Source organism: Calypte anna, chromosome 2 (genome assembly GCF_003957555.1).
Source record: "Calypte anna isolate BGI_N300 chromosome 2, bCalAnn1_v1.p, whole genome shotgun sequence".
In the NCBI taxonomy this organism is placed as follows: Eukaryota; Metazoa; Chordata; class Aves; order Apodiformes; family Trochilidae; genus Calypte; species Calypte anna.
The window spans coordinates 126,228,212-126,240,052 of record NC_044245.1 but is presented as its reverse complement, the minus strand read 5'-3'; the positions used below and the strand labels follow the sequence as shown (position 1 = coordinate 126,240,052).

Genomic DNA, 11,841 nt, shown 5'->3' with positions numbered 1-11,841 from the left:
GGTTCCTGAGAAAACACTCCTCTAAACCGAGCCCTTTGCTCGTATTCGTACTGTTTGGGGTTTTTCGTTTGTTTTGTTTTGTGTTTTTTTCAAGTTCAATCCATCCAAAAGTGTGCCTGAGCCTCCAGGCATGTGATCCAAGCAGTCGGGTCAGGCAAGCTGTTCCTCTAATGTGAAGATGCCGCAAGCACCAGGCAGCAGCCGAGGGCCCTTGGTTGTCTCTCCTCACCTCACCCCCCGCCTCCCCCTCGGCTGCTGGCTGGTAGAGGTTTGTCTTGCTAGTGGAGAAAACCTGGCTCTAGGTGAATCAAAGCCTTCATGTCACGGAGGGAAAGTGTCCGACACGTCACGGAAACCCCAAAATAAGAGTCTGGTCAGAGACGCCTCATACACGCGTTCCTCTGACAGAAACCCCCAGCTTTTCAGCACGGTTGCTGCTCAGGCACTGCTGTGAATGAGGGGTTCTGCGATCGGGGCAGGAACCCTCCAACGTGCCGGGGCCTCCCGGCCAAGGCGTGAGGAGCGATCCCTGACCGCCGGCACTCCGGCACCCCAGAGCCAGCCTGCACCTCCGCGGCGCCCCAGCGAAGCCCCCACTCCCCGGCCGGAGCGGCGTTCCCGGGGCGGGCAGGGGGCGGGCCTCGCCGCCGCGGCGCCGCCGCCGAGCCCCGCAGCTGGGCCGAGCCTCCTCCCCCTACTGCTGCGAGGGGCGTCCGGGCTGCCACATCGGCACCGCCGCTCCGAGAAGGCGCTACCCGTAGCGGAGCGGGAGCCCGCTGGGAGATGGAGCCCCGCTGCCGCGGTTGCTGCCACCGGTGCCGCCCCCCGGGACTCGCGCTCCGCCAGCGCAGTCGTTGCTACTGCCGGGACGGAGAGCGCGGCGCTGCCGCTTAATAACGCCGCAGCCCCGGCGGCGCGGCCGAAGGGGGAGGCAGCGCGGAGGCCGCCGCAGCCCCTCCGGCCGCCGGGCCCGCGCGGCGGCGGAGAAGCGCGGCCCCCTCCTCCCCGCCCTCTCCGCTGCCGCTTCCCCGCCCCCGCCCGGCCCTCGGCTGGGCTCCGCCGCCGGGAGCCGGGCCATGGCGGGGCGATGAGGGAGCGGCCGCCCCTGCCCGCAGGTTGCGTGGGGAGGCGGGGATCGACGGGGCTGGGCGGCTCGGAGGCTCTAGAGCCGGGCGGCGGGGAGGGGGGATGTGGGGCGCGGGGGCCGCTGCGCTACAGCTCCTCTCCCGGGCCGTGAAGCAGGCGGCGGCGCAGGGGGCCCGGCAGGACCTGGGCCGCTGGCTCTCTCGAGCCGCCGGGACGGCAGCTGGAGGCGGCGGGGACCCCGGTGGCTTCGTCCCGGCGCAGGCGGCGGGGACCGGCGGGCTGCTGCTGGGGCCCTACCCGGAGCAAGGCGGGCTGCCGCCGGCGGAGCTGCTGCTCTGCCAGCTGCCCGAGGCGGGCGGCGGCGGTCCCGGGCTGGCCGAGGCCCGGGGCTTGCGCTGCTCCTGCTGCCTCCTGGGCACCTGCTGGTGCAAGAGCTGCCTGAGCGTGTGCGTCCTGGCGGCCCTCTGCTTCGCCTCGCTGGCGCTGGTGCTCCAGTACCTGCGGGACCTGCTGCTCTGGGCCGAGAGTCTGGACAGCCTGGCCGGCGTGCTGCTCTTCACCGTGGGCTTCATCGTCGTGTCCTTCCCCTGTGGCTGGGGCTACATCCTACTCAACGTGGCCGCCGGCTACCTCTATGGCTTCTTGCTGGGCATGGGGCTGATGGTGCTCGGCGTCCTCGTTGGCACCTTCGTCGCCCATGTGGCCTGCAAGCGGCTGCTGGCCCGCTGGGCACGGGCCAGGATCCAGGGCAGTGAGATGCTCAGCGCCGTCGTCCGTGTCGTGGAGGGTGGCAGTGGCCTCAAGGTGGTGGCTCTGGCACGGTTGACGCCCATCCCCTTCGGGCTGCAGAACGCAGTCTTCGCGGTGAGTCCCGGCCCACACCGTGAGGCCAAGGTAGCAGCTATGGGTGGAAGGATGGGATGCAGCATAGTGGCCAATGTCTCTGTTGGAGGTTGCCCTCTTTCCTGAGGAGAAACCTTGTTTTCTCTCTGTTTTAACAACGATAAAAACAAGTTCTCTGGCAGGTTTTGCTGGTCGCTGTTCTGTGCTTGCGGAGGGTTGACAAGTAGGTTTTTGAGGCATGCATTCAGCAGTGTTAAGAGTTGCTCTGTGGCTTTTGAGACTGTATTCAGGTGTTACAAAGAGCACCGAGGTGATGTATAGCAAGATCTATGGAGGACTGGACAGGTTTAACATTGCTCTGTTTTTAAAATCAGCTGAGTAAGAGGAAAAGTAATTTTTAAGCAGTCATGCCAGGTGTTTCTAAGCTACTTGATAATCATCTTGGAAAAAAAGAAGTGGACAAAGTAAAAATCTTGCTCTGGTTCATTGGTCTTAATAGTGAACATCTGGCAAATCCATACAGGGTGTTAATGTCCATGCACTCAGGAGAGATTGCATGTTTCTGGCAGAGACGTAAGACATAGGCTCAGAGCTGAAAAGGTTTTTTACACTAGAATGATGCTGCAAGTTAGTGTAAACTTAAGTTTGGAAAGGGCTTAGTCTTGCTTTTCTGTCTTCTTTTACACACTGTCAGAATAATTGAAGTTTTTAATCTTAGTATTCTCTGTTTATCTTACAAGAGTAATTAATTAAAAAAAAAAGCTTAGGTCTTTCATACCATCATATTGGTGATAAGATTACGATTTCATGACTTCCTGAGGGCTTTGTCTGAAGGACCTGGTTTTGACTGTGCTATGCCTCAGTTCCTGCAGAGCTGAGGAAGTTGAGCCCTGTGTGGCTGTGAGCAGCCTCCCTGCAGCCCAAGGTCCCACTGTAGCTGATGAAGCTTTCTGCTGCAGTGTGACCCTCCAAAACTGGGTAGAGCTGTTGTTCTTCAGCTGTTCACATCTTCTGATAGAGTTACTGCTTTAAGTTGTCACCAGTTGTTGTAGGTTAGTACTGAATCTGAAAACCAGACTAGATTTTACTGGGTTAAAAATTTTTATTTCCTTCCTGGAATAATCATTCTGTTGGAAACATGATTCAGTGTGGTGTTCAGGACAGTGCAATATTAAAATGATGCTGTAAATCAGTATTGTGTATTCTCCAAGTGCTATAAACTAAGTAATTTCCAAGCGGAAGATTTCACTGTTAAAATAACAGGTAATGAGGTTAAACAAGATTCTTGAGTATGCAAAAAAACTTGGATTCTGACTAGCTTCTAAAATTACTTTAGGTTACATTAGTTGCTCTGGATTTACAACTTTGCAGTAGTCAAAGAATGGTGTGCTCAAATTTTAACAAAGAACATTTAATATGTACTACTAGATTGCTGAAAAATAAAAATGATGCATTCGAGTCTGGGAATTCAGGGCGGTTTCTCACTCTGAGTCAAGTTTAAGCTACATACAGAATCTAACATTCTACATATGCATAATGAGCTGTCATTTCTCTGAAATCTGACTTATTTGAAAACTTAATGCCTTGTTAAAGTTCAAATTGCAAGGGGGTTTGGGGCCCTGACCACCTGCTCCCTGTGCCTAGTGACTTCAGCAATGAATTTGTAAATGATCTCTCTTCATTATAGGGGAAATAACCATGAAGAAAACCTATGCACCTTTAATTTTCCAGCAGTATGGTCTGTGCATGTTTTCTTTGTGCATCTATATCAGTAAACTGGATATGCTGAGATTTCTTAAATGAGAGGGGAGGAAGTGACAGGTGAGGTCCAGGGCAAGGCATAACCTTGATGTGAGAGGGGTCATCTGCAGGGCTCAGATTAGTGGGTTTCTACAGGCACTTGGTCAGTGGCCTGTACCATCTGAAGTACACCCATGCTGAGGTTTTGGGGAGGGTGAATTACAGGTCAGTGTAAAGAAGGAATGAAGAGCTTCCTAGCATGTCATTAATGATGTGATTACACTAGTTGAAACAGTACATGAAGAAAACTGATGGCAATTGGTTTCTGACCAGCCAGACATGAACATTTAGCTTCTTAGGGTCATTCTGTTGCTGCTGTCTGGGAAAGCACTGCTATTAAGAGCAGTGGGATAATGCATTTGCTTGCCTTTCTTGATGAAGTCCTTAACTGGAAACATGTTTGTATTTCTCTTTGAGTGGGTTTTACTTAATTGTCACTCTCCTGTGATGCCTGAGTGGCCTGGGCTGCTGGGGTGGGCTGCTGGCTCTTACTGAAGTGTTTGCCCATGCACAGCCCTCTTGGCAACTCTGGAGTGTTTTAAAGGCAAGTGTGCAAAGAGGCCTGGTATGCAGGTCTCTCACTACTCAGTACTGCTTGCTCATGACTAGGTCCCTAGAGCTAGATTTGTGCAAATCTATTGGCACTATTAATAGTGCCAGTTGTAGCTAAATCAGAATTCATACTTGTTCTTTCTCCTCTGAAAGGAGTATTGTATGGAAAAAATAATCTGTCAAAGTATTCATCTTTGGTTCTGTGCACATGGTGGAATCAGAGTTCAATTATTGCTGGAACATGCTTGCTGCTTGCTTTGCTTGTTGGGAAGTTGCTGTCTATTTCTTTGGTTTGTTTTTTATTTGCTGCCTGTTTTGTTGGCTTCTGTTGGAGTAAAGTAAAGAGCATCAGAATTGTCCTTTGCTCTCAGTTGCTAAGACTGCCTGGTCTGAAACAGAGTTTTGTAAGTTGAGGGGAGAGAAATCTGCAATCCCCAGTGGCACGTGAACCCCCAGCAAAGTCCTGACACAAGCTTATATTCTTTGACAGGACTGAACCAAAGGTGCCAGCACCGAAGAATGCTCAAAAGTTTTAATGGACAAAGCCTGTCCAAGGCTTAGTGGGAGAATTTCTGGCTAACACTCTTTTTACCAGAGTGGTTAGGTAGTTCTTTATTTTATTGTAATACATTGATATGGCTTATAATAATTGTATTCATGCTTGCATTGGGATTTCACTGTTCACTTTTGCTGGCTTGAGCTTTCTGTAGAAACAGAGACCTGGTAGCCTCTGTTTGGCAGCTTGGCCACACAGATCCCAGTCTGGTAGGTTTCTAGAATAGAGTTTTATAGAAGGAAAGATACAAAAAGCTGTAAGTATTACTGAAAATTCTCTCTCTTCCCCCCATAACTTTTGCTTCACTGGGATGTGTCCATTGGCAGCCTCTCCTTTGGAAACACCGTGTCTCATGGCCCAGGAGATCCTGTTGCTTCAGGACAGATCCACTGGTTGCTCTGCAACCAAAGTGTCCTTAATATGTGGACAGAACTGAAGGAGGGGACCAGGAGAGTTAACACAATCATTGAGAATTTCTCCAGCTCCATTAAGGAATCTCATTGTTAGTATTTCAGAGACTTTTAATAGCAGCTCCTTCATTCCCTTGGCAATATGGGAAGTTATGGTTGTGCATTCATATTACATGGTCCAGATTTCTATATTGTGTTTTGTTTTTTTAAAAAAAGTATTTTGAAAGCGTTGGCCAGGTGTGAGGTTCTGACATATTTATGTAGTGCTTTTTCATTATAGATCTAAATCTTTTATAGAGAGGGAATTGTATTATTTTTGTTGGTAGTTTATGTTTCAGTCTGTGGGAAGTGTAATTTACAGGGTAAAGTTTGGAATTGGCTTATTGGATTTTGTTCCAGTCAATTAATTTTTATGCTTCATTGTGTTCTCCTTCTCCATTGCCCATCCTTCCTTCCAAAAACTTTCCACTGATAGTGCTTAGAGTTCCAAGAATCCAGTACCATGACTTTTATAGTAACCGAAGTTTATTTTAAGAATAGTGTGATGAAATTAGTAACTTTGCTGCCATTCTCTTGTCTGCAGCACTGTACAAAACTGTCAAGGTCACTGATTTCCATGTAGGCTCACAGTGTTGGGGACTGTTCTTAATTAGAACTTCTTTTATTACTACGTGATTAGCTGAATTGTCTGGAAAATTCTTTAACCCATAGTTTCTTCCTGGTTTAATTTTTCTTGTGTAAATGTCTTTTGGCCTCTTGGCTCTTGCATTTCATATTTCCCAATGGCTGCTGATTCTAACTTAGCTAGTTTTGTGTACTTTATTCCCATGTAAACGGTCCCTATATTGACTCAGAACAGAAATTTCACAGCAAACAGAGGAAAAATCTGTTGTTGGTTTGGTTTTTTTTTTCAGAGAAACTTACCAAAAACTGTAGCTGTGTGTGCTATTTTAGTCACTAATTAAAGAATTAAAGTGGGATGTAAAATGTCTTTGGTGGAAAATCTTAATTATAAACATGTATATTGATGTAGATACAGGTATTGCTGATAGACATGTCTGATACATAACTCATGAAGATACATATATCTAACTGTCCTAGCAGAGGCAAATTATATCTGCTGTTCTGTTTACCTAGATCACATTACAGTGACATTTTGAACACTTACTTCTTTTACTGGTTACCATATATATAAAATGCAAAGCAAGTAGATTTTTGCTTTCACATTTGATAAAGTAATTTTTTCCTGCAAGCAAATTGTCATCAATTGTAAGGCTCCGTTCACCATGAAAGAATAAACATTTTCAATGAGCAGTGTTATTGCATCCTAAGTGACTTTTGCCCTGAGATGTTGTGTAATGTAAGACGAAATGAAATAAAACTCAGTTTTAAAAGGCCAGATGAAAACTAGTCACATACTGTTTTATTGTGTTATCTTAGATTCACACACAGTGGAAAGTTTCTCTGAAGGAATGTAAGAAATTCTTTCATTATTTTGCACAGATGTTTGTGGGAGTGGCAACCTGGTAGTTTGTGTGGATAGAGTGAGTGCATTGGAACTGTGCTTAATTTCATACCCTGTTTTTTACTCAGATTACAGATTTGTCATTACCCAACTACCTGATGGCTTCTTCAGTTGGGCTGTTGCCTACTCAGCTCCTGAACACATACTTGGGCACTACTTTGCGCACCATGGAGGATGTGATTGCAGAACAAAGTGTTAGTGGCTACTTTATATTCAGTTTACAGGTAAGTTAAAATGATTGCTTCCATAGACATTGCTAACAGCAATGTCAGTCTCGGTGGCTGCTTGGATAAGCAATTACTCTTGGAAACAGTCATCTTCTTGTGTTTGAGTTTTCTTTTTAATTTGCTTATCTGCAGTACCATTGGGATTGAAGACAATACTTTGCTTCTGAAGACAGTAGGCAAGACCTAATAGCAACCTTCCAGTACCCTAAGGGGCCCTAACTGAAGGCTGGAGATGGACTTTATAAGGGCTTGTAGTGATAGGGCAAGGGGCAATGGTTTTAAATTAGAGAAAAGTAGATTTAGATAGGGTGTTAGGAAAAAATTCTTTACCAGCAGGGTGATGGAAAAATGGAACAGGTTGCCCAGGGAGGTAGCTGAGGCCTCATCCCTGGAGATATTCAAGGTGAGGCTTGAGGAGGCTCTGAGCAACCTGATCTAGTTGTGGGTGTCCCTGCTTACCACAGGGGAGTTGGACTGGATGACCTTTAGAGGTCCCTTTCAGCTCAGATTGTTCTATGATTCTATGATTCCTTCCTGTAGCTTGGTTTCTTCAAGTCATTGAGTTTGCTCCAGAAACTGCTTGCCAGTATATGAACTTGCATGTATATGAACATATATGAGATGCAGAAAGCTTCAGCATTGCTGATTGCTCTTTCAGACTGCCCCACCTTCAGTCACCTTCAGAAGGAGTGGGCTGCAGGGGGTATGGGGGAATGCACGTTTTGGGGTTAAGAGCTGCTCTCTGTTGGGGTAACAGCTCCTTAATCTGAGGCAGCTGACCTCTGACAGACTGAGAGCCAAGCAAGTGTGGCCTGTGGTATTGAAAAGCAGCAGGTTTTAAAAAGTGTTTAATTTTTAGCCCTGATATTTTCAGTAAATTGGCTAAAACTAATCCGAGTTTTCTTTTTCACAGGCTTATTGTCTACTAGATACCTAGATAAATGGTTTCCAGTGTACTGTTTTCTTTTGTTGCTTGCTTCTTTAAAAAATTTTCTTTCTCTCATACCTCACATGACATAAAGCAGAACTTACTTTTTTCTCTTTCTGCCACAGTTTTGTAAAGTTTTCTTCTCTTGCCCTCTCTAGGAATCTCTTACTGAAATTTTGACTTGTCAAGCAACCCCTACACAAAAGCCTGTGTCCACCAGCTGTGAAGTGGTTGGCTTAGGGTGCTTAGACCCAGCAGCTGTGCAGTGTTCTCTGTTAGCATTGAACAGACCCTGTTTTGCATAGATATTCAGGAAGAAAAGTGCTATAGAAATGTAATTTTGCTAATGCCTGAATCAGAATATCATAATTTTGGAAGTGAGTAAATTAATGAGAAGCGTATAATACCTTTACATGAGCTTAGCCAATGAAATAATTTGTCAATAAGCCTGGAGGCTAAGCCTTAAGTCTAAGACCATTACAACCTTAGAAGTCATGAGTATTTCAAAACCAAACCATATGCTAAAACATTGTCTGACAGCACCAGTACTTCAGGCTGTGTTTGAACAGCAGTTACCACGGTTGGCAGACACTCAGTTGGTACTGCAGTCAATTATCTTCCTCTGTTTTTACAATCAGCTAGCTGGTGTGTAATGATCTAAGATATAAAACTAAGTCTATGACCCTTTGAAACCACCCCCATCCTGCCCCCAAAACTTGTCACTTCTTAAATGGTACTTAAAAGCTTCATAGAACAGGTTTATGAGTATAAAAAATGCCTTTGTAAATGTGGAGTAAAGAACCTCAATAGATGGAAAATAAATGCTTACTTGATCAAGCTTTCATTTTACTCATGAAATGTTACTTCAGGGTAGTAGTTTTTGGTTTGCTTTTCCTTTTTTTTTCATACTGTGTGTTTTGTTTTGGGTTTGGGTTTTTTTGGGTTGGTTTAGGGGTTTTGGGTCGGGTTTTTTTTTGGTTTTGGTTTGGTTTGTTTTTTTGGGTTTTTTTGGGGCGGTTGTTTTTTATAATGACATTGACCCTCCTTTTTTGTCACTCCAGTAAGCACTTAGCTTCAGAGGCTGGATGTCTGAATTGAAGTGCTCACCTCCTTGAGAGCAATCTTTGGGACCTGACTAATAAGTAAGGGGAGCCTATTAGTGGAGGGCAATTACTCATGTTCTCCCACTTTCTCTCAGGCATCTGGCTGGTGCTTTGCCTGGCTGGGCTTTGATGGGACTTTGACTTTGTGAATAGCTCTAAAAATCCTTCATGGTTGTCCGTGTGTATGTATTTTTAAAGTTACTCATCTAGGGAATTAAGCTACTGGTTCTATTTCTAAATCCAGTCACAATGAAATATTTGGATAAGCTTTTAGAATAGCTTTTTTCCTATACTTCAGAACTTCTGTTCACATTCTTGTGGCCAGAGCTGCTCTGGACAGTAGATTGGGCTGGATACCACCAGGCTGCCTTCCAGCCTCAATTACCCTGTGACCATACTTGTCAATCATCTTACTCAGTGATATTCTAGCATATTTTATGCCACAGATGTTTTTATGCTGACAGATGTTTGAAGTGATAGTTCTAGATGTTAAAAAAAACATGTCCTACCATTTAATAATGATGTTCAGATTCTGAGTTCAAAACTTTAGGTCCTGTTACAAACAATGTAAACATTTTTTGGTTTTGTTGTTTTTTTTTTTTAAAGGAAGTTGCAAATATCAGTTTCATAAAAAGGCAGAGGATTTACTCTCTTCAAAGAGACTCAAGCTGTGAGATAGATTTATTTGTCATTGAAGATTTTCTTTTAAAGAAAGACGTGAGCTGAAAACTTACCTGGTATTATATTGAAACCAAGGCCACCTCTGTGAAGTGCAGTGCATGCTAATGCCATTGAGTTACTGCTTTCTAATAAAAAATTGCCCATGCTTGTGGTGAAATTTAAAAAATTCTTAGTAATAAAATTCAGAACAAAAACCTAACCAAAACCCTAGGTTTGGGCAATATTTTCCCCTAAAAATAAACAAACACCCCCCCTCATCTACAATGTCCTGTCTCCAAGCCATCTTCCAGAAACCAAGTTCTTCCCATATGGACTATTATAAGTTGCTCAGAAACTCTTGATTCTGCCCTATTTAGTCCTGATATCTAAGAAGCACAGTGACACTGCTGCTCTCTACTGTTTTCCACACCAGAAGGGCAAGGGCAAGAGGTTTTATTTCCTTTACATTGCATCATCCTCTGTCTCTGTGGTTTTGCAAGTTGGAGATGCCCAGTACAGTTTCAGCCTCTTATTCACTGGCTACATGGGAAACAGCCCTTTTGACTTGTAGCAATGCACCATGTTGTTTCTTCTTGGAAACATATTTGGCAAGAGAGAAAGTGAAAGGATTGTTTTCTAACAAGTATGTGGATGGCGATGGAAAGAAAGCAAATACCTTTCCAATTCAAATCAGTATTTAAGTTCCATGTCTGTGTTCTGATATGCTGGGTACTTTGATAGGATACATAGGTTTAGAGCCACTCTAGGTTTAGATAGTTAAGTTCATCTCCCTTAAGATGTCTTGCCTGTGAAGCATTGAGTCAACAGATGCCTCCGTGAATCTTTACCTTGATGGCTTTTTGTTTTTGTTCAAAACAGTTGCTTTATATCCTATAGTTTATATAGCCTACAACACTCTCTTGTTTTACTTGCAGATTGTCATAAGCATAGGACTCATGCTTTATGTCATTCACCGAGCTCAAGTGGAACTGAATGCAGCTATTGCAGCGTGTGAAATGGAAATGAAGACATCACTTGTTCAAGACAGTCAACCAAGCATCAGTGGTTCAACCACATACTGCAACAAGAGAACAGTGGCGTTCTCTGGAGGAGGTGTCAATATTGTGTGATTTCAAGTATTAATAAAGTAAGGTTTTGTGAACCTAAGCTATTGCCTAGAAATATCTATGGACAATTCAAAGAGTTTTTTTAAAAATACAAGTGGTTACAGGTTGAACTGTGGCACAAACCAACCGACCAGCTCTTCAGTTGCACACGGGGTGACTTCTAGAAAGAAAAGGTGGTCAAGTAACTTAAGATGTGAATGCAAAATTTGGCTGCACCTTTGGTCATTTATTATGCCTGTCATGGCCTGTAGTCTGCACTTTAGGTTTGTTTTTTTGTTTTTTTGGTTTTTTTTTTTTGCTCCTATAAACTGAGAAAAAGTAGCACAGAGGTAAATATTTTTCTGCTTAGCATTATTTATAAGGCTGAATAATTATATGCAGTAGAATTTTATTACTGATAAAAATGAATGAGAATGTATGCAATTCAGTGTATGTTATTCTTGAATGTGCTTTTGCTTTGGAATTGCTTCCAGACTTGGAGTGTAGTATTTAGCTAATGATGGGACCATTTGGCTTTACCTTCATTTTTGATGAAACCCCCCCCCCCAAAAAAAAACGAAAAAAAAAAACCACAAAAAAACCCCTATATAAAGTTTTGGTTGAATGTATTTTTCTAAGTCATTAAAATGTTGCAGAGCCATGCAGATGTATTCACATAAGCTTAAATCCTACATTGTGGGACTGAAGTGCTCTTAAATAATGTTTTAAGTTACACTGTGTAATATGCAAAGTAAAAGGGAAAATACAGAAGTTATAATAGATTGCAGTGACTATTTGAAGGAGATTTCATGACTTAACTGTTGCATTGGTTTTACCACCTTGGAGGCTGTAACAAAGGGCTGTTCCAAGTTAGTCCTATTTATAGTATTTTTAATTGTTAAAAGGATTGTGTTTTTCAACTCACATGACTGCTTTAGGCTTCCAGAGCAGGGAGCTAAATCTGTCCTATAAACAAGGAGATGGGATACTGGCAGTACTAATTTTACATGAAGGTGGCCTTTATTTTCTAAGTGAATCCCCTCTC

At 44.2% G+C, this 11,841-nt stretch overlaps 1 protein-coding gene across 1 annotated transcript; it reads left to right on the top strand.

The window, feature by feature from the left end:
• Nucleotides 1-1,188: 1,188 nt before the first annotated feature.
• TMEM64 (transmembrane protein 64) lies at nt 1,189-9,062 on the top strand. Its single transcript, XM_030444699.1, has 3 exons — nt 1,189-1,950; nt 6,841-6,996; nt 8,989-9,062. Exons 1-3 carry the CDS (start codon nt 1,189-1,191, stop codon nt 8,989-8,991), a joined length of 921 nt encoding a protein of 306 aa, XP_030300559.1. The 3' UTR covers nt 8,992-9,062.
• Nucleotides 9,063-11,841: the final 2,779 nt, after the last annotated feature.

Coding starts and splice junctions, on each gene's coding strand:
- TMEM64 (XM_030444699.1), top strand. CDS start 1,189: ATGTGGGGCGCGGGGGCCGCTGCGCTACAGCTCCTCTCCCGGGCCGTG. Junction 1,951..6,840: donor TGCAGAACGCAGTCTTCGCG/GTGAGTCCCGGC, acceptor TTTTTTACTCAG/ATTACAGATTTGTCATTACC.